General features: G+C 43.1%; 3 protein-coding genes across 5 annotated transcripts; 1 reads left to right on the top strand and 2 right to left on the bottom strand.

Annotated features, from left to right (window-relative positions):
• Positions 1-254: 254 nt before the first annotated feature.
• Positions 255-6,262, bottom strand: kctd9b (potassium channel tetramerization domain containing 9b). The gene is made up of 12 exons (XM_010878147.2): positions 6,127-6,262; positions 5,813-5,934; positions 5,652-5,695; positions 5,434-5,527; positions 5,287-5,345; positions 5,031-5,159; positions 2,431-2,498; positions 2,194-2,289; positions 1,140-1,289; positions 953-1,058; positions 709-842; positions 255-602 (listed from the first exon to the last, which is right to left on the bottom strand). Exons 1-12 carry the CDS (start codon positions 6,172-6,174, stop codon positions 486-488), a joined length of 1,167 nt encoding a protein of 388 aa, XP_010876449.1. The 5' UTR covers positions 6,175-6,262; the 3' UTR covers positions 255-485.
• Positions 6,263-8,582: 2,320 nt separating this feature from the next.
• Positions 8,583-12,114, bottom strand: march5l (membrane-associated ring finger (C3HC4) 5, like). Of its 3 annotated transcripts, none has more exons than XM_010878146.5 (7): positions 11,801-12,114; positions 11,337-11,423; positions 11,054-11,256; positions 10,778-10,908; positions 9,913-10,087; positions 9,556-9,722; positions 8,583-9,156 (listed from the first exon to the last, which is right to left on the bottom strand). In XM_010878146.5, the coding sequence occupies exons 2-7, from the start codon at positions 11,363-11,365 to the stop codon at positions 8,983-8,985; spliced, it is 879 nt and encodes a 292-aa protein (XP_010876448.1). In that variant the 5' UTR covers positions 11,366-11,423; positions 11,801-12,114; the 3' UTR covers positions 8,583-8,982.
• A 338-nt stretch (positions 12,115-12,452) lies between these two features.
• Positions 12,453-21,462, top strand: actr1 (actin related protein 1, centractin). The gene is made up of 11 exons (XM_010878143.4): positions 12,453-12,650; positions 13,670-13,734; positions 13,854-13,929; positions 14,022-14,147; positions 16,019-16,143; positions 16,594-16,810; positions 16,923-17,015; positions 17,106-17,280; positions 17,434-17,495; positions 18,839-18,879; positions 19,467-21,462. Exons 1-11 carry the CDS (start codon positions 12,603-12,605, stop codon positions 19,567-19,569), a joined length of 1,131 nt encoding a protein of 376 aa, XP_010876445.1. The 5' UTR covers positions 12,453-12,602; the 3' UTR covers positions 19,570-21,462.
• Positions 21,463-22,180: the final 718 nt, after the last annotated feature.

Here is a 22,180-nt window from a genome sequence, read left to right as displayed (position 1 = left end):
TCATGCTTCCGTCCTGGACTAAGTTTAAAATGACTCTGGACTTAGCTCACATGCATTTATTATTACAATTTGTACTCTTAATATGTTCACCCGGCACAGTCAGAAGAGGACTGGTCACCCCTCTGAGCCTGGGTCCTTTTGTAAGAACAATTTTCTTACAAATATTTCCATTGATAACACCAATGTCACCTTACAATAATTGATTTTAAGTTTCAGACTTACATAATACATAAAATATCACACAGCACAAAATGTCAATGTACAACTTATTTATTAATCAAAGCCCAGGGTTAAGCACAACGCCAGCATTGAACCTGTCATTCTTGGTTGTAAAAATAGCTAAAATATTTCTGACACAGAATCAAATCTAGGGCTAGCACATTCCCTGCGATTTCTAGAAGTGTCTAGTTAGTGAGGATGCAATATTTCTGGCCAGCTGAGCATGGGAGGAAATATTCAGTGACCTGTGTGTGTGTAGTGGGGGATTATCGGACACTCTGAGACATGTGAAGTGGCGTCAGCATTTCTTCAAAGATGGCTCCCTTCACATTGGAGCCCCGAAGGTTAGCTTCCTGAAGATCACATCCAGACAGGTCACAGTTCTGAGGGATAGGAGAAGGAGCATCACATTGGTATTATACCTGTAGAAGATCTGCTGATCTGTGTGTAGGTGTGTGTGTGTGTGTGTGTGTGTGTGTGTGTGTTTACCTCAAGGTCTGTGCCAGCCAGTGTGGCTCCTCTCAGGTTGCAGTTCTTTAGTTTGGCATTCTTCAGGGTGGCGACTCTGAGGTTGATACCGGTCATCTGACTACCCTCCATGTCCACCCCCTTCAGGTTGGCACCTAGGACACACAAACATTACATACATGAATAGAAACCCAATAATGGGTATTGAACCATGTTTGTCCTTGTTACCAAGGAGTGTCACATCAAATGTGTATTCATGTATCACCCTCCAAGTTAGCTTTGATTCCCGCAGGGTCCTCAAAGTTACACCCTCGCAGAGATGCTCCCTCTGCATTAGAACACAGCATCTTAACACCCTGAAGATTAGCCCCCTGTAAAACACACACACCTCAGCATCATCCCACAGCATAGACACACAGAGACAGTAACATTATGCATTTAGAATGACTTGCATCAAGGCAGGCGGACGACAGGTCTGCCCTCTCCAGGTTGGCACCACTAAGGTTGGCATGGGTGAGGTTGGCAGCTCTCAGGTTGGCCATCTTAAAGTTGATGTAGCGCAGGTCCAAACGAGACAGGTCTGCACCACTGAAATTCAGACCCTGTATGTATGTATGTATGTATGTATGTATGTATGTATGTATGTATGTATGTATGTAGACATTAAGATGAGTGCCAAATGAGAAAGATCAGCAGCACTTCTAGAGATGCCTTATTTCTCTTATCAACACAATTGGAGCATTAGTGATGTGATGTCATACTCATAGTATATGGTCTGATATATCAAAATTAATTGTTAATTAACCTTCATTTAAAATCAGTTGTTAAGGTTATTAAGAACAAGTGATTTTTGACGATAATGTCCTGTACATAAAATACAAATAAAAACAAGAATGAATGCAAGAACACAGGTTTGGTTCCTGAATCTCTCCTTGAGGCACTCCAGCCATTCCATGCATTTGTTAAATTCCATCACCAGTACACCTGAATGAGGTGTTGATGAGCTTAACCAGTGGTGCATGTGGAATTTGATGTTTGGATTTTTTTTTCTGATGAACAGTACTTAAAGCTGATTTCCTTGACAGAGAGACGGATATCCAGTAAAGTGCTTGTTCAGCATTTGTTAGATACCTGGCACTAAAATAGACAATTCCACTGTGAGAAGTTGTACAAGAAATGGCATTAGAACAGATAAAAAAGCAGCCAATTCAAAAGAAACGATAAGGCAAATGCTGTAAGAAGTCTGAAATATTTTATCTGAAAACAATTACACAACAATGTACTGCTTTAGTTTTGTATTCAAAGGTAGGCCACACGAAATACCGACTTGTTATAAAACACGTCACTTTTAATCATTTTAATGTTTCTTTCTTTATTTCAATGTTAGTGTTTTCCCCCTTAAACACATACTCCTCAAACAAATAGCTCTAAAACATTTTCCAGGTGGCCTAATACTTTTGCAATGTGTGTGTGTGTGTGTGTGTGTGTGTGTGAGAGAGAGAATACCTGACACCGCAGCTCTGACTTGGTGGGAGTGGCCAACAGAAAACGGACAAATTCCTTCCTAGTTAGAGGGGAGTGGTCGTCCACAGGCTGTGAACTCTGGGTAAGAGACAAGACAACTACAGTATAATATTTCCACTAGTGGGAACCTGCACTACAACCTTGTGGGGGAACCTTTTTCAGGTTCGTTTCGGCGATGTCCTCCCCAGATGTACACACAGACGTTGATTATGAACACACCTTGATCAGGGTCTCCAGCTGCTCAGCCAGCTGTTCAATACCAAAGAATCGAGCTTCCTCTAGGACACCTGAAACAGAAAAAGATTAAGTAGCTTGTGGTGTGTGTGTATGTATGTGTGTGTGTACATACACTACCAGTCAAAGGTTTCGGGTCACTTAGAAATGTCCTCGATTTTGAAAGAAAAGCTATTATTTTGTCCATTAAAATAACATTAGTTCAAAGGTTTATTTGTCATCTGCAATAACAAGATATGGCGATGAAATGCTTGGTTTTCCTACTCCCGACAGTGCATTTAAAAGATGAAAAGTAACAGTAATTATAATTTAAAAAAATAAGAAGATAACACAATCAATCAGTAATAACGCTATAAAAAAAACATGCATCAATAATAATAACTATACAACCGTAGTGCAACGTAAAAGTGACAGATGTGCATGGGCTATGGATGGAAGGGAAGAGGGGTTACCGAGTTGAGCAGCCTTACAGCCTGTGGAAAGAAGCTGTTTGTTTTGGACTGAATACTCATGTACCTTCTGCCTGACGGCAGCTTGGTAAACAGTCCATGGCATGGGTGGCTGGGATCTTTTGTGATCCGTTTGCTCCTCCTCCTACACCTCTCTGTGTAGAGATCTTGCAGGGATGGCAGGTCAGACCTTGTGATGCTCTCTGCTGTTTTAATCACCCTCTGAAGTGCTTTGTGGTCGAGGGCGGTGCAGCTGCCATACCAGGCAGTGACATAGCCGGACAGAATACTCTCGATAGTGCATCTGTAGAAGTTGGAGAGTATCCTGGAATCCATGCCAAATCTCCTTAATCAGCATAGGAAGAAGAGACGTTTTCTGGCCTCCTTCACTACGATGTAAGAGTGATGAGACCAGGTCAGGTCATCGCTGATGTTGACACCAAGGAACCGGATGTTGTGCACTCTCTCTACTGCAGACCCATTGATGTGTATGGGGGCGTGGTCTCCCCTTTGCTGCTGCCTGTGATCAACAATCATCTTTTATGTTTTGCTGATATTGAGCTGGAGGTTGTTATCCTGACACCACGAAGTTGGTGACCTTACCTCGTCTCTATAGGCTTACTCGTCGTTGTCAGAGATCAGGCCTATGATGGTGGTGTCATCAGCAAACTTAACGATGGTGTTGGAGACGTGAGTTGCCAGGCAGTTGTGGGTGAAGAGAGAGTACAAGAGCGGGCTCAGCACACAGCCCTGGGGGGAGCCAGTACTGAGAGTCAGTGAGGAGGAGGTGGTGTTGCCCACCCGCACCACCTGGGGTCTGTTCAGGATCCATCTGTAAATAGAGGGGTCGAGACCCAGATCCCTGAGCTTCACCGCCAGCTTGTGGGGCACAATGGTGTTGAAGGCTGAGCTACAGTCAATGAACAGCATTCTCAAATACACTCACCTAAAGGATTATTAGGAACACCTGTTCAATTTCTCATTAATGCAATTATCTAATCAACCAATCACATGGCAGTTGCTTCAATGCATTTAGGGGTGTGGTCCTGGTCAAGACAATCTCCTGAACTCCAAACTGAATGTCCATCCATCCATCTTCTTCCGCTTATCCGGGGCCGGGTCGCGGGGGCAGCAGTCTAAGCAGGGATGCCCAGACTTCCCTCTCCCCAGACACTTCCTCTAGCTCTTCCGGGGGGACACCGAGGCGTTCCCAGGCCAGCCGGGAGACATAGTCCCTCCAGCGTGTCCTAGGTCTTCCCTGGGGTCTCCTCCCGGTGGGACGGGACCGGAACACCTTCCCAGGAAGGCGTTCCGGAGGCATTCCGAAACAAATGCCCAAGCCACCTCAGCTGACCCCTCTCGATGTGGAGGAGCAGCGGCTCTACTCTGAGCTCCTCCCGGAGCTCCTCCATTCAAACTGAATGTCAGAATGGGAAAGAAAGGTGATTATAGTCAGTGATGGTTCTCAGACCACTCCACATGTTCCTGGTATTGGAGCCCTAGTAGAAAGATTCTACTTTGAATCTGTATTGGCTTTTTTTCAGTTTTTATTGCCTTCCTGATGTCATACCGGGATTTCTTATAATTGTCCATGTTGCCGGAGTTGAATGCTGCAGTCCATGCCATGCCACTGTTGACCCACGGTTTTTGATTAAGAAGTGATTTTGTAGTTGTCAATACATTTGCAAATAAAACCGGTCACGGACTCTACGTATTCACTGATATCGCCTCCAGACGACTCTCGGAACATTTCCCAGTCTGTAGTGAGGACACAGTCACGTATGTCGGCGTCCGATTCGTCCGTCCATCGTGGAATGGACCTCGTCACTGGCTTCTCTTGTTTTAGCCTCTGCCTGTAAGCAGGGAGCAACCTGGAAACGGCAGATTTGTTTATGGAATAACGGCAAATTCTTAATGGAATATCAACATAAGTGGTACAGCGGCCCACACCTATGTAGACATCCCATTACAAATCAGCCTTTTCCAGCTACAGTAGTCTACTCTGGATTTAATGGACACAAACAATTAGCTTTTCTTTTAAAATGTCTAAGTGACCCCAAACTTCTGAACGGTTGTGTGCATATGTATGTATATCTGTTATAAATGCTATATGAAAGCAGTGCGTCTGTGTGATACCCAGCGGGTTTATGCCGTCGTTGATTATTAGTTGTCCATGTCTCAGGTAGTTAAGGATCGGCTCGAAGTAGTCTGGACTTCTATCTATTAGATAGGCACCCTGACAGTCCTGCTTATTGCCCCACACATCTACACACACACACACACACACACACACACACACACACACACACAGAAAGAAAAGATACATGTGGACATGAATAATGTGTGGAGGAGACAGGCAGTAAGTGACTCACTGTAGGGGTGATGTCATCACCTTTGTCTCTGAACATGTGGGCCAGCATGCTGTCTGGTTCTTTACTGACCAGGGTGCTCCTGAGGAGAGAACACGTGTCACAGTTTTCACACTGAATTCACCACTGTCAGTGGAGTGGAGATGGGAGCCAGCAGTTGCCATGGTTACCGTGTAGTGGTGAAGCAGCGACCTCCGACATTGAGTGTCAGCCAGTCTGTATGAGTCTGGAACTTATCTGGACTGCCAGGGTCACCCAGAGGGTCTAAACGCACCACAGAGAAATAACACAGATGTACATCCGCCAACATCCCAAACATACACCCACATCAAAGCTCAAAGCTGATTGACTTCAGCCCTGTCGCTACAAGAGTATGTTGGCAACTTACCATTAGAGGAGTCCCCCTCTGACACATACAGTACGTCGTCATCCCTGCAGAACACACCCATGGCAGGATCAAATGCATAAAAAAAACTACTAAAGCTACAAAAAAATAAATAATGACTGGCCTATTTAAGTGTAGCTCTGCTATATCCATGCGTGTCTCACCTTATGAGCGAGATGTCGTCTATAAGACCGCCAGTTCCGTTAAAAACACTGGATGCTCGTATTCCAAATTTACTGCTGGCAACGGACAGAAGGTCTATCACTGATCCATACACAGCCACGACCTGCGTTCAAAACCCACACACGATTCACACAAGTACGGAAGATGACAATCCAGCGGAACAAAACATCTATCAATACACAATGCTGGAGAACTGGTGATAATGTGTATAACGCAGTCAGACGTTCTATGTAGTTGTCGCTAGACAAGTCCCGGATCTGACGTATTTAGCTAAATAAGCTTATTACATACAAACCTTGCCATTGGAAGACGTTCCGTTGACAAACAGAGTGACTCTCTTCATGATAGTTTTGGTTATTCAGTCGCTAGGCACATTTTCCTGATTTTACTACGACTGAAACGAAACATCTCAAGCAAAAAAAGGAGCAATTTTTTTGGCCAATCAGGGATGAAAGACGGAATGTTGTCCAATAATAATGAAGGCGGTCAATACCACGTAGTTACGCGAGATGCCTCTTATGCAATCTCGTTTATTCTCTTCCTTACAAAATGAAGTTCCTTATGGAGATAACAGAACCATTACCCAACAGTCCTACACTCACTGCACCATTTGCAGATGCAGGAGAAAATATTTACACCCTTAATTATCATTTCCCAATTCCATAAAAAGTTATTTAAATGTGAATAGAAAAAGTTTTGTTGACATGTACTTTTATTTCTGTAACCAAAACTGGAATTGTGGACTTTCGTTTATCCAAAACAAATACATTTCCTAAAAACAATAAGAAAAAACAAAACAAATTAATAAGTTAAGTTAGAGGAAGGTGGTGTTTGTTTACTTAATTATTTATCTCATTTGCAGGAGCATACAGGTAAGTTGGCACCCAGCAGGGTTTTAGAAATACAGAATATACTTTTTAACCGCAGTTAGTTTTATAACCAATTTTTCAGTCTTCTATTGTCCATGCCATTGGTTTTCTTCTGAAATTAAAATAAACCTATGTTTCAGTAAAACTAGTTAATTCTAATGGAAGTCAAAAGGTTCTTAGTTTTCTACTGAGAAATGGGAATTCATTGTTTAATATTATACTGTATACAGTGGGGAGAACAAGTATTTGATTCACTGCCGATTTTGCAGGTTTTCCCACTTACAAAGCATGTAGAAGTCTGTCATTTTTATCATAGGTACTCTTCAACTGTGAGTGACGGAATCTAAAACAAAATCCAGAAAATCAAATTGTATGATTTTTAAATAATTAATTTGCATTTTATTGCATGACATAAGTATTTGATACATCAGGAAAGCAGAACTTTATAATTGGTACAGAAACCTTGGTTTGCAATTACAGAGATCATACGTTTTCTGTAGTTCTTGACCAGGTTTGCACACAATGCAGCAGGGATTTTGTCCCACTCCTTCTCCAGATCCTTCAGGTTTCGGGGCTGTCGCTGGGCAATACGGACTTTCAGCTCCCTCCAAAAATGTTCTATTGGGTTCAGGTCTGGAGACTGGCTAGGCAACTCCAGTACCTTGAGATGCTTCTTACAGAACCAATCCTTAGTTGCCCTGGCTGTGTGTTTCGGGTCATTGTCATGCTGGAAGACCCAGCCATGACCCATCTTCAATGCTCTTACTGAGGGAAGGAGGTTGTTGGCCAAGATCTCGCGCTACCTGGCCCCGTCCATCCTCCCCTCAATACGGTGCAGTCGTCCTGTCCCCTTTGCAGAAAACCATCCCCAAAGAATGATGTTTCCACCTCCATGTTTCACGGTTGGGATGGTGTTCTTGGGGTGGTACTCATCCTTCTTCTTCCTCCAAACACGGCGAGTGGAGTAGACAAAAAGCTACATTTTTGTCTCATCAGACCACATGACCTTCTCCCATTCCTCTTTGGATCATCCAGATGGTCATTGGCAAACTTCAGCCGGGCCTGGACATGCGCTGGCTTGAGCAGGGGGACCTTGCGTGCGTGCAGGATTTTAATCCATGACAGCATAGTGTGTTACTAATGGTTTTCTTTGAGACTGTGGTCCCAGCTCTATTCAGGTCATTGACCAGGTCCTGCTGTGTAGTTCTGGGCTGATCCCTCACCTTCCTCATGATCATTGATGCCCCACGAGGTGAGATCTTGCATGGAGCTCCAGACTGAGGGAGATTGACCGTCATCTTGAACTTCTTCCATTTTCTAATAATTGCACCAACAGTTGTTGCCTTCTCACCAAGCTGCTTGCCTATTGTCCTGTAGCCCATCCCAGCCTTGTGCATGTCTACAATTGTATCCCTGATGTCCTTACACAGCTCTCTGGTCCTGCCCATTGTGGAGAGGTTGGAGTCTGTTTGATTGAGTGTGTGGACAGGTAACTTTTATACAGGTAACAGGTTCAAACAGGTGCAGTTAATACAGGTAATGAGTGGAGAACAGGAGTGCTTCTTAAAGAAAAACTAACAGGTCTGTAAGAGCTGGAATTCTTACTGGTTGGTAGGTGATCAAATACTTATGTCATGCAAATTAATTATTTAAAAATCATACAATGTGATTTTCTGGATTTTTGTTTTAGATTCCGTCACTCACAGTTGAAGTGTACCTATGCTAAAAATTACATACTTTTTAAGTAGGAAAACTTGTAAAATCGGCAGTGTATCAAATACTTGTTTTTCCCACTGTATATCTGGCGGATGAAGCACGGTGTCATATGTCTGAAGGTAATGTAAAAGTAACTCCACCTCTAATAAAAACACAATGCAGTATGTAACAATCAAATCACTTTATTAGTTCAATCTTTCATACAAATACCATACAGTGTAGAAGACACCCACACACACACACTCATGATTTAGTGGATATCATACAATGCAAATATCAGAGTGGGGTTGTGTTCAGAAGACAAATGGGTGGAAAGTATTCAAAACTCAAAACTACTGGTTTCATGTCCTGTTTGGAAACAGAACACACCTAAAATGCACCATGTCTGGGTTAAACAAAACTACAGCATGTTGCATGAGTCAGGGATTTATTTTTGTGTGAAGTCGGGGAACAGAGAGGATTCTGTAGGGGAAGATAGTCCTGCCAATCAGGTACCTAACTTCCAGTCATTATTTCTCAGCTCGACCACTCCCTCTCTCCTGCCTTACCCTTTCAGGGTATTGGGTTCAGTCATTTCCACTGTCCTCTGTGTCGTCCTCTCCTCCTTCACTTCCCTCTCTCTCTCTTTCCCTCTCTCTCTCTGGGTAGTTGAGGATATGGCGGTTGGCTTGAATGAGGTACTGCTGTTGTTTAAAATATACCTTCAACACTCCCTTCATTACCACAAAGGCTATACCACCCTACAACAAAGAGAACAAGAGGAAAGGAGTGTGTGAAAGAGACAGATAATTGCCCAAAGTAGAGTCACTAGAGAAATCGGAGAAGAGAAAATAGTTTGGTACATAGAACTGGCGTTAATGCAAGTAACACATTCCTCCTCAGCTTTGAAAAATACCATACAAATGAACACCAGCACACGTTTGGTTAACCATCTTCATGGGGATCCATTTGAATATTCCCATTCATAAAAATATTTTCCCTAACACTAATTCCAAACCTCTTATTCTACACCTAAGCCCAAAACTAACTGCTAAACCTTTTTCCTCTGTGGGAGTGGCAAAACAAGCCCAAGGTGCAGAATTATCCTTGGGATTTTCCCCCCACACATTTAGTTCCAAACAGACATGCCCATCCCTCACCAGAACAGTGCGTTGCAGAGATGAGGGTATCCTGCTGAAGATCAGTCTTCCCACCAGGCTGGCTACGGACGGGAAGATGAGAGCTCCACAAAGAGTACGAGATACTGACAGGTGGTCTCCTCCATGACCCCCATCAGCTGGAATACGGGGCAATGGACGACCAATACCTTGGATGGAAGAGGTTAGAGAGCAAAGGACAGTCTTTTTGAATGAACTGAACTGTATTACATTTGCAGCAAATACTATACTTTACAGCTTTAACTAAACCAAAACATCGTCTCTGGATGCAACTGTACAACAAACGAAGTGTGTGTGTGTGTGTGTGTGTGTGTGGGGGGGGGGGGGGGGGGTGTATACCTGGCAGTAGAAGCTGTAATTTAGAGGAGTGTCTCTGCCATAGCCTCAGAATATAGTCCTCCCAGCGTATCATCTTGCCCAGAACAAGCATCACAGGGATGGTAGGTAGACCCATCAGGAGAAACAGAGGGTCAGCTCTCTCCATCACATCCAAGCCTTTCTTATGGCCTACCACCTGGACCGAGGTGTGGGACAAGGGAGCCAGAGGCCGGCACAGCAAAAGAGGGGGAAGGGTTTAGCGAATGGTATACTTTACTCAGACACAGAACACTGCTAAATTAACATGTTAATAGCGGCAACTGACATCCTTTCAATTGAAAAAGTAGCTCATCAGAAGTGGTGCGGTATAATTTCCCAGACAAATATAAATGTTACAGATTCATGTGCAACATGTTGTTTTAATTTTTGCTTGTTTATGGTAGAGTAGGAAAATGAATTTTATTTCTAATAAATATTTTGTTAAGTGACGGAATCAATAATCAATAATCAATAAACCATACTGTGTGTTTTATTTATTTTTTAAAGATAGCAATCTGCACCCAACAGGGAGCAACAGGGAGGCAGGCTGGACTAATCCAGCCTGACAATATTTGACAGCTCTGGTCATTTCAGACACTATATTTCTTTACAGACTAAGGAAATGCCAGTACAGTGATGACTCAAACTATCTCCACAGAAATGTTTCGCTTCGCCACTGAAAAGTGTAGCATGCCCTTATAGATATACAACTATACCATGATCAAAGCACTTCTGGGGCAACACAGTCCATAAGTCAGAAAAGGGCATTAGTTATAGGCCAAATACTAGGGGTTATGTGTATTGGCCAAAATGAGTACGACCATGTTAAGGTTCAGGGGTCCTGTACCTGCATGACAGTCACAGCTCCATACGTGACAGCCGACCAATAGACTGTACCCACCACCACCCCTGCGGCGGCAAATGGACTGGCCCGTGACAGGGCACTGTCTACCTGCTGGAGGAAGTAGACCAACGGCCCTGGGGGTACACACACATGCAGACGCCAATGAACTGACACACCTGGACGTGAAAAATCTTTCACTGTGTTGTGTCTGTGTGTTTCAAAGGTGAGTGTTTGTGTTCTGCATCCTGTCCTGAATAAGGACGATGCTGTATGCGTTACCCATTTTGGGGAAGACTATGCTGTACTCTGTTCCACACTGAGGACAGCTGACTGCTCCGCCACTGTTTCCTTTCTGCTTCTCATCGAGCCAACGCTGCAGACAGGCTTGGTGGATCCACTTGGTACAGCCTTTACACCTGCAGGGGCTAACCCATTCAGCCACACGGTCCTCTCTCTCAGTCGCGAAACACACCCAGCAGTGCCTGTACACATACAGTGGGAGATACAGGTGAATACACACAGACACCAGGTAATTTACTCTCTCACTCACACACTTACTTACTTCTCAGGGGGCTCCTCTACACAAGCCATGTTCAGTCAGGTCAGTTACTATATGTCCTTGGCTCACCATGGGCCAGCCAGACAGGACCTACACACACACACACACACACACACACACACACACACACACACACACACACACAGCTATTTTAACTGTGTTTACAGTTCAACTGCAATTTTGTTTTAGCCCAACTTGCAACTAAACTGGTAACAAAAGGCCTTGGCTAACTGATGGGCCCCGGTGAAAAATAACCACACGCTAATCTTAGCTATCTGTATAGTGATGTGCGACAAATTTTCTATGATTTTTGTTGAGAGCAGTGTAGTCCATACGATTGGCAATTTAATCGCTTGGGGACTATTGCCAACAACACAGTCAGGTGTTGAAAGTAGCCATTATTGCTAGCCGTGTTAGCCAAGTAACATAAACCTGTTCGTTGTTGAAAAAAGACAGTGGCATCTTACCTCGTCATTAACTGTATATAAAAGAAAACGTAGTACCTTACAGTGATCCTTATAATAGTTTAACTGGCAAGAATAGTTAAGTTCACAATCGGTTAACAATCTTTGCCCTGCCTGCTGCTGCTGCTGCTGAAGAGCAGATGAAACCAGAGATAGAACAGGAACCAAGACATCCCACTAACGACACGCCCACATAATTTTTTCATCTAGGCTAGCCACTCTGGTCTGCTTATTTCCACATCCCCGCAGATTGTTCGACAAAGAACGAGACATCTCTCATAGGGGGGCAAGCAAAAAGGACACTTGTTTTGCTGCAGTAGCGGCGATCTACAAGTGAGCTGTCTCGATTGCTCTACAGTCTTTAATGAAACTTGAAGGCCAAAATACACAACAGTCCTTCCGGTTGCAGATACTTATTTAAACGCAAATAATTTGTGTCCTTCTTTTTCATCAATTCCTCTTGCCAAAAATAATAAAGTAGATTTACCTCAAGTAAAATGTATTAACAATTTTTTTTTTTTTAATAGAACCAGCAGCAGAATCAGCACATATTCTCAAAACCAATGTATTGTGTGGGATTGACAGCGAGCACGTGGGCTCCATCTAGCAGCAATGCAATTGGCTATTGCCAATGTCCGTCTAGACAACCGCTCGTAACACAGGGATAGGCTGTGATCCAAGCAAAGCAGTAGCGGCGACGAGTCGTCTAGATCAGAGTGACAGGGCGTTATTTACATGATTAAAATATCAAATAGACAAATTTGATCGAATAATAAATAGAAACATATCTCACAATCAGTTCGTCATGGAGTCCTATGACATTATAGCTAACCAGCCGGTTGTGATCGACAATGTAAGTATGATGTCACACATCCACACCCAATCCCGCTAACTAGCTGAATAGCCAGGGTTTGCTAGCTAACTATTGTGTTGGAAGCTTTGATAGCTGACATTAATGAATTCTTACTGTGTACTAGTTAGCTAGGTTGGTCTTCATCCATATACAGTTGCACTTGACTCTTCCCATCTCCATGTCGTGTAGGATGTATATTTCTCATACTATTCTTGTTCAATTGCATATTTTGTTAACATAACGTTAGCTGACTTGTGTGCTGCATAAACCGCTAACGATTGCAGTACTCTGGTAGCTTTCTTACGTTGTGTTATCTTGCTATCCAGCTAACTAGCTTGCTACTCCGCTTGTTAGCGTAGGTTTATTATCATCCAAACACACTTAGCTACTAGCCTGCACTGTATATTAATCATAGCAATTTTATTTCTGAACCAGATCAATGAATTAATATTATGAAATCCCAGTTAGCATTAGCCACAGTTGTCCTGGGAACTTCTAGCCATTTGCAACACCGGCTAGAAACAAAATTGTCTCGTTGGCACTCGGGAGACAAATACCACTACTAACCGCTTGCCTCCTATGCTATGTCTTCGTCTGAAGATAATGTAGGATATTATCTCGCTAGCAACTGCTAGATAGGTCCATCACTGACAATGATCATGAGCCTAAACATACTGCTGAGTTTACCCGTCCTATTTGCAGGCTTTAACTGTTGTTGTTAACATAATAATACTGATGTCATCTATTGCCGTGCAGCTTAAAATGTTTTACTATAGTATCTAATGCTCTAAACCTTAAGAAACTCTGAATTACAAGACAGAGAAGAATGTTAAGGCCCTTTGATACACAGAGGGATGATACTGTCTGCTGCCTAAGGCTTTGTCTTATGACCACGAATACACACACACACATTTTGGTGTTAATTCTGGAGGATGAGGACAGTCCACGCAAGCACTCAAAGCTTTGTATGAACATCTTTCCCCCCCTAAACCTTTTCGTATTTGACTTTTTGTCCCCAGGGTTCAGGTGTTGTCAAAGCTGGCTTTGCTGGAGACCAAATACCTAAATATTGCTTCCCCAACTAGTAAGTCTGGACTATTAGACCTATCCCACATATAACGCACAGCTGTGATTCAATTGGATAGCATTTGAAGTGTTTGTGTTGTGTTTCTGAGTATGTTGTGTTTTATTTGTGTGATCCAGTGTGGGTCGTCCTAAGCATGTGCGTGTGATGGCAGGAGCCCTGGAGGGGGACCTCTTCATTGGACCCAAAGCCGAGGTAGAGTTTATATCATAGTGCTCCTCACACACAATACTCTCAGACCTTTCTCAACGCACCACTCACCCTTCTCTTATCATGTCCACTCTCAGGAGCACAGAGGTTTGCTGTCAGTGAGGTATCCTATGGAGCATGGGATAGTGAAGGACTGGAATGACATGGAGAGGATTTGGCAGTATGTCTACTCCAAGGAACAGCTGCAGACCTTCTCGGAGGAGGTGGGCTCTCCTGTCTTGTGTAACCTTGTTCCTTGTCTTGTTTCTTGCTGAACTGCTGACCACATGCTTCCATCAGTGTCTATAGTAACTGGTTTTAGCGTTAGCAGGGCTGTCCCTGACGAAAATGACATCTCTAGAGAGCCAGCATAATCACACGGCCCAACTGTATGCAACTGAGGTTTTAGAATTGAATGGAGGAGTGGCATTTCTGTACTCTGCAGGAAACTTTGGAAGGCAATGCTAGTTTGCCAACATGTTAAGCCTCCTTTCTTCCTCACAAATATATTTCCGGTATGCCAGAGAATATGTAACATCTTCATCCTGAGCGATTTTCCTTAGATATAGCAAGTAGGAAAAATATTAATGAAATTGCATAACCTATTGTTCTGTCAAAGACGACTGATTTGTATTAACAGTGAGATTCAATGATAAAAATGGGCTTAAAGTACAGACTGATAGATTTTAATTTGAGGATATTTTTGTTTATTTTGAAACTTCTGTCTGTGTTTCGTCCATCAGTATTTATCCTGAAGTATTTGGATAACTGCCTTTACTGCAATTTCTTATTTGGCATGTGTGTTAGTTATTGCACGCATAAGGGAGTCAGTAAAAATTTCTAGGCTTTGCATTTGGAATCTGTTGCGTGTGCCTGACAATATGAGGACCAAAGAAGTGTCAATGCAAATCAAGCTGGCCATCATGAGGCACAGAAATCTAATTGATCTGAGACATTGCCAAAATAAGTACATTAGTACATTAATAAGTAAGAAAGCAGTGGTGAAATCAGCAATGGCAAGTGACCATGTAGACAAAGGCAGACCTCTACAGTGGATGACCAACGAATGCTCAAAAAACAGTCAGACAGATGAGGAAACAACTCATTGATTATGTTTATAATGATAATGCACATTTTGCATATAGCCACAAATGAAACTTTGAGAAATTAGCAACCCTAGTCAATCTCTATATGTCAATAGTGATGTCTGTGTACCTCAGGCTTTATATAGGCTATTGTTTAAGCTGCCTGCAGTAAGATTCATGTTTTACTGTTCCATATTACACTGGAATTCTGGATACATTCTAAAACAAGAAACATAAGTTCCGTCTCAAGCTGTTTTAAAGGGAGCATTGTGTAATTTGGGGGGAAATAAATCAGTACAATATTATCTTTTAAAACTGAAAAAAATTTATTCCTTATCAAAAGCCCTATCAGGAACACTGCCAAACAGGTTTTAGGGCCAAACAAATAACAGATCTTGACTGGTCTCATCAATAACCTGATCTGATTTTAAGTGAGTTTGCATTTCACATGCTGAAGACAAGGCTGAAGGCGAAAAGCCCCAAAAACAAACAGGAACCGAAGATGGCTGCCGTACAGGCCTGGCAGAGCATCACCAGGGAAGATTCCTAGTAGAGTGCTGGCAGAACATCGCCAGGGAAGAGTCCCAGTACAGTCCTGGCAGAACATCATCAGGGATGATTCCCAGAGTCATGTGATGTCTGTGGGGCAAAGACTCTAGGCAATCATTGCATGTAAATACTAAGCAACCAAACACTGAACTTCATTGTACATCATGTTGATCTGCCCAAATATGTTTGGCACCCTAAAAATCAAGGCTAGACATTATCCGCTGTCTTGTTCATGCAATAATGATGTAAACAAACAAACAACCTGATACACTGTGGAGACCGCAGTTCTGCCAGTATATGTACAGTGTATACACCCACTGGAACAAGTGCAAATCAGACGAATGTCCAATTTAGCCTGCTTGACTATAAAATAAATTGGAAATCAGCCCTAAATGACAGATTATAAGACTGTCCCTCTTTTTTTTTGTCACTCTCTCTTTTCTTCTGTCTCTCTGTTCCAGCACCCTGTCCTCTTGACAGAGGCTCCTCTCAATCCCAGTAAGAACAGAGAGAAGGCAGCTGAGGTTTTCTTTGAGACGTTCAACGTTCCAGCCCTCTTTATCTCCATGCAAGCAGTCCTTAGTCTGTAAGTACCTGTGTGTGTGTGTGTGTGTGTGTGTGTGTGGGTTAGGTCTTCCTGAACGAATGGGGACCAAATATCCCATTGAGTATAGTAAAACCAGAAACAATTGACCTAATTGGGACCTTTTGCCGGTCCCCATGAGGCAAAAGTCAATTTCCGGTTTAGGGTCAAACTTACAATTGATTTTATAGTTAGTATTGGGGTTTCTTTAAGGTCCAGGCGTTGTTGGTTAAGTTTAGGGTTAAGGTTAGGCATTACATCTAGGTAAAGTTTAGGCATAAATGTTACTTTATTGAGGTTAAGGTTAGGGTTAGGTTTAGGGTTAGAGTAGGTTAAGGTTAGGGTTAAGTTTAGGGCAAGGGAGCATGCAATTTCTATTTTCTGGTCCCCATGAGGGTAGCTGTACAAACGTGTGTGTGTGTGTGTGTCCTAACGTCCCTCTCTCTTGCCCAGCTATGCGACAGGCCGTACGACAGGGGTGGTGTTGGATGCAGGGGATGGTGTGACCCATGCGGTACCCATATACGAGGGCTTTGCCATCCCACACTCCATCATGAGGGTGGACATTGCCGGCAGGGACGTGTCCCGCTATCTCCGGCTGCTGCTACGCAAGGAGGGCTACGACTTCCACACCTCCGCTGAGTTCGAGGTGGTCCGCACCATCAAAGAGGTACAATTGTGAGCGTCTGTCCCGACTGAGGGAACACACTGCACCCTATTACTGGTACCAGCGAAGTGCATAGGAATGACTTGGCCTTGTTCTGCTGTGTGTGTCTCCTCAGAGAGCCTGCTACCTGTCCCTGAACCCCCAGAAAGATGAGACCCTGGAGACTGAGAAGGCCCAGTACACACTCCCTGACGGCAGCACACTGGACGTGAGTACACACACAGCATCGATCAGTTAAGTGACACTGCCCCCCCCCCCTTAATCAATAACTGAAGCTGGACCAATGCCTTTTGTCCAGATTGGTCCGGCCAGGTTCCGCGCCCCAGAACTCTTGTTCAGGCCTGACCTGATCGGAGACGAGAGCGAAGGGATTCACGAGGTGCTGGCTTTCGCCATTCAGAAGTCTGACATGGACCTCCGACGCACACTCTTCTCCAATATTGTACTCTCTGGAGGATCAACACTACTCAAAGGTTAGACACACACACACACACGCACACACATACATACACACTTCAATGGTGCTGATAACATCACTGTGTTGTGAAAAGGGGTGTTTTCGCACATGGTTTAAGGCCTCTTAGCTCAGCAGATACACAGTTGGCTAACAGTGTTTTCTATTGCAGGTTTTGGGGACAGGCTACTAAGTGAAGTGAAGAAGCTCGCTCCAAAAGACGTCAAGATAAAGGTAAAGTAACTAACAAAAAAGCTAGTCCAGGGAGAATTAGTCACTTCTTGACCAGAGCTCAGGGTGTGTGAACATGTACATTTAGGTGTGAAAATAAATGGACACTGACAAGTTGTTATTCTGTCTGTTTACTAAAATATATTAAAGTTACAGTTAAATACTGAATATGGGCTTAAAGTTCAGACTCTCAGCTTTAATATGAGGGTATTCACATCCAGATTGGAGGAAGGATTTAGGAATTACAGCTGTTTAATCTGTAGCCCCCTCTTTTTCAAGGGACCAAAAGTAATTGGACAATTGACTCAAAAGCAGTTTCGTGGGCTATTCCTTCGTTATTTCTTCTTAAATTAAGCAGTTAAAAGGTCTGGAGTTGATTCCAGGTGTGTCATTCACATTTGGAAGCTGTTGCTGTCAACCCACAACATGCGGTCAAAGGAGCTCTCAATGCAAGTGAAGCAGGCCATCCTTAGGCTGCAAAAAAAGAAAAACCCCTTCACAACATCCAGCGAAGTGAAGAACACTCTCCAGGAGGTAGGCATATCATCATCCAAGTCTACCATAAAGAGAAGACTTCACAAGAGCAAATACAAGCTATTCATAAACCTCAAGAATAGAAAGTCCAGATTTCGCCAAACAATTACAGGAAAAGCCAGCCCAGTTCTGGAACAGCATTGTTTGGACAGATGTAACTAAGATCAACCTGTACCAGAATGATGAGGATGTAGAAAAAACCCACACTGGATCACACAAATAAAACACAACATACACAGAAACACAAAAAAAAAACAGATCGTGCATGCATTTCACTTGCTGAAGACAAAACCTAAGACACGAACAAACAACAACTGGAGACAGCTGCAGTAAAGGCCTGACAAAGCATCACAAATGGAGGAAACCCAGCGTTGGGCGATCCAGACTTCAATGTTTTCCAGACTTCAAGCAGTCATTGCCTGCAAAGGATTCTTGACAAAGTATTAAAAATGAACTTTTTATTTATGATTGTGTTAATTTGTCCAATTACATTTGAGCCCCTGAAATATGGGATGTGTGTATGAAAATGGTTGCAATTCCTAAACGTTTCATGCAATATTTTTGCTCAACCCCTTGACTTAAAGCTGGAAGTCTGCACATCAGTTGCATGTCGGTTGTTTAATTTCAAATCCATTGTGGTGGCGTTCAAAGCCAAAACAATAAATTGTTTGTGTGCAAATATTTCCGGACCTTACTGTATATCCATGCCAAGGTGGGCAGTATTCAAGGGAATGGGTTTAGCAGGTCTTAGTCAAGGATGCTGTAGATGGCTGAACAGGCCTCAGCTGACTTCCTGTCTTTTTCCTGTACAGATCTCTGCCCCTCAGGAAAGGCTCTACTCTACGTGGATCGGGTAAGAGATCACTAATTCTCACACACACACAGTAACACATTAACACACACACACACACTCTTATCCTACTAATTCAGTCAATCAAGCAAATGTTTTTATAAAGCCCTTTTTACAACAGCAGTTGTCACAAAGTTATTTTACAAAACACCCTGCCTGAAATCCCAAGGAGCAAACTAAAACAATGTTGAATTTCAGTGGCTAGGAAAAACTCCCTGAGAAGGCCGAAATTTAGGAAGAAACCTAGAGAGGAACCTGGCTCAGGGGGGTGACCAGTCAGCAAGTCTTTCAAGCCAGGTACTCCTAAGTTTAAACAGGGCAGGAAAAAGGAAGTGCATTTTTTTTAGATCTACAAGGATTGACATTTAGCATAAGACCTTGGGACTGAGACAAGGGTGTCCAGTGACACTGTGGCCCTATCCGGGGGAGGCCCCGGACAGGGCCCAACAGGCAGGAAATCAATCCACCCACATTGCCAAGCATCAACCAATGGGACACCCACCAACCCCAACCAACCTGAAATGGAGGGCCAAGTATTGCCAGCAGAGTTTGCATGATTCACTAACCCCTCCTCCCTCTGTTGTATGTAGTGGCTCCATCCTGGCCTCGTTGGACACCTTTAAGAAGATGTGGGTCAGTAAGAAAGAGTACGAGGAGGACAGAGCGCGGGCCATCCACAGGAAGACCTTCTAAGCCTCTGACCTGTAGCTGACCTATTTGCCCTCTGCTACCCCCACACTACGCTCCAGTGCTCCTGTGTTCGTCCTCAGTTGCCCCACATTACCAGTCTCTAACTGTCCCCACATTGTCCGCCATTGCTACCCTGTGTCAGCCCCCGCCGCTAGCTGCCCGCCCCTCTGCTTCTCCCATCCTCTGGCCAGGGGAGTTTCATTTTCACCACCTCAGTTCAGCATGCCTTTTTCCACAACCCCCACCCCTGGGTGTATGGAAAGAGCTGGGTTACCTTTAGTGCAAGCCTGTCAATACTGTGGACTGTCTGTTTTTTTTTCTTTTTACTGGGGCAATACTATATTCTACTGTAATCAACCCTGAAGTATTTATATTATTACCAACTACCCTGTCCTGTACGATACCTAGTGTCATATCATCCAGTGACAATGAAGGATTTTCGTTGCAGAAAGAATTCCATTCCAAAATGAAGAGGTTGTTTTTAGGTTTCAAATACACATGTTCATGTAAATGATTTAGTAACCATTGTTTAGGTTTTGCTTCCATTTGTTGGATTTGATAATTTTTCAGATGATGGTTATGTCAGTTGGGTTAAAGAACCACTCTGTTTTAATTTGGCTCATAAAGAGTCAATTAATTCATCGGAAACCTTTGGAAAACCTCAACCCCTCCCACAGGTGTTCAACACCGATGACAACTGGACATGTTTAGATGGCAGCCGTGCCATCACAACCGTATATTGATGTTGCAAAATGTAGTACCTCCTTTCAGTTAGCAGTTTTGTTTTTTTCTGTCTGAAAATGACATTTGTAAAATGGTTTGATAAGTGTTGATGATGTACCCAACCCAATGGTTACTATTTCCATGTGCCCGCCGAAGATTTGGAACCTAAACTCGGGGACCGGTTAAATTGATCTTCTGAATGCTTTGTACAATTTAAAACCGGACAAGGTGCAGTCCATAAAAGGTAGCATGAAGGCTTACATCTGGTTTGTTCCTGATCTTACTGGTCTGTACTGGTCATGGGCCGATCGGAGTGCTGTGTGCTTGGACGTGTCCAACTGTTGGGTCCATGTTTCTCCTACCCACTTCGGGGGCGTGGATGTCTCCCCTCGACCCTACAACCTATGTGCCTGTGCAGGTGTGCGAGGTGGAGGTGTTTGTAGATGCTTCTACCTATCAAAACCTTCAGGTCTTTTCAGCTGCACAGGGTGTTGAACGGGGTCTGGCTGATTTGCTTTTCAGAAATGTGTGAGGGGTTTTCTCATCCCGGATATGTGGTTAGCTACTACCTGGAGTATACTCTGAATTCACCGTCGGGGTCAGGCGTTAAGGGTCTGGGTCAAGCTAGGGATATTGTGGAAGGCCACAACGGCCCTGAGGTGAATTTCTTCTCCAAAGGCTCCACATTTGGCTACATGGGAACCAAGGCGGGGATCACTTGATCTGCCCTTTGAATTCATTTAATATACCATTAGTGTATGTATTTGGATAGAGAAATTGACCGAGCAATGGGCAGTTGCTATAGACCGTAGTAGGACCATTTTCATAATAAGTTTGTAGAAGCACAAGGAGTATCAGTTCGTTTTCTACCCTCATGCACCAGTAGAAGTGTGTTATTACGGCTAATCAAGTTTGCCTGTGTCTCAGTGGAAGTAAGGTTGTCCAAATCTGTCTGCCTTACTTCTGTGCCCGGCATTGAAAAGTCCACTAGCTTCTGGATGGTTTTTAAAAGGTTCTACAATTCAACAGCCTTGTGTACAGTGGAGTGCTTTTCAAAAAGTCAACAACCAAGAAAATTTAAACGGGACAAAAAAATGTACAATACTGTTCAAGTGTTGCTTTTACTTTTTATTTTGTAAATTCAGTATAATAAATAAGTTAATTACTGCTGTTGGAGGCATCAGATGTGTTTTCTGTATAATTAGAATTACTCCCTTTACATATGTAAGTAGTTAATGCCTATTGAATTTGGCTGCTTCAATTGACTTCAAACACCACATGCAGCCATGGACCAATCAGAAGCCAGAGCCACGCTCATCATAAGTAACTTGAGGTAGGCAACATTCAGGCAAGTACAATGAATTGAGGATCAGATAATGATTTTGTAACCCTGAATTTGGATTGTCAAAATTGCCATCTGTAAATTTAATAAAAAACACATACTTGCTAAAGTTATGGTTATAATAAGTGTATGTGTTAGGGAATGGGTTCAGGTTAGGGATATGATTAAGACTAGGGTTAGGTTTAGTATATAGTTAATTTAAATGTTATTGATAGTTGTAGATAGTTTGTAAAGCATTCACAGTTTGTCTATTCAAATAAAGGGTTACCAGTGTTTTTTATTAAACACAATGTGAGACAAATCATGCATGTGCTTTTTATTGTGTTTTACATGAAACCAAGACAATACAAGAACAAGAAATCAAGAACTGGAACTGTTTAGTGTGCTGGCTAGTGACCACGTACTGCGCTTTATTGTTTGTTATTTACCAGTTTGTCTCATTTTGCTCATTGGTACAAATTGCATGTTCTATGTTTTTTTTTATAAAACAATATGCCCTTTTCCTTTTAAATACAAGAAATACGTGAGATGCCAGAGTGCCTTGGGAAA

The sequence above is a fragment of the Esox lucius genome, chromosome 14 (assembly GCF_011004845.1).
Source record: "Esox lucius isolate fEsoLuc1 chromosome 14, fEsoLuc1.pri, whole genome shotgun sequence".
Lineage (NCBI taxonomy): Eukaryota > Metazoa > Chordata > Actinopteri > Esociformes > Esocidae > Esox > Esox lucius.
Note: the sequence above shows the minus strand (reverse complement) of the source record. Positions and strands in the feature narration are given on the sequence as shown.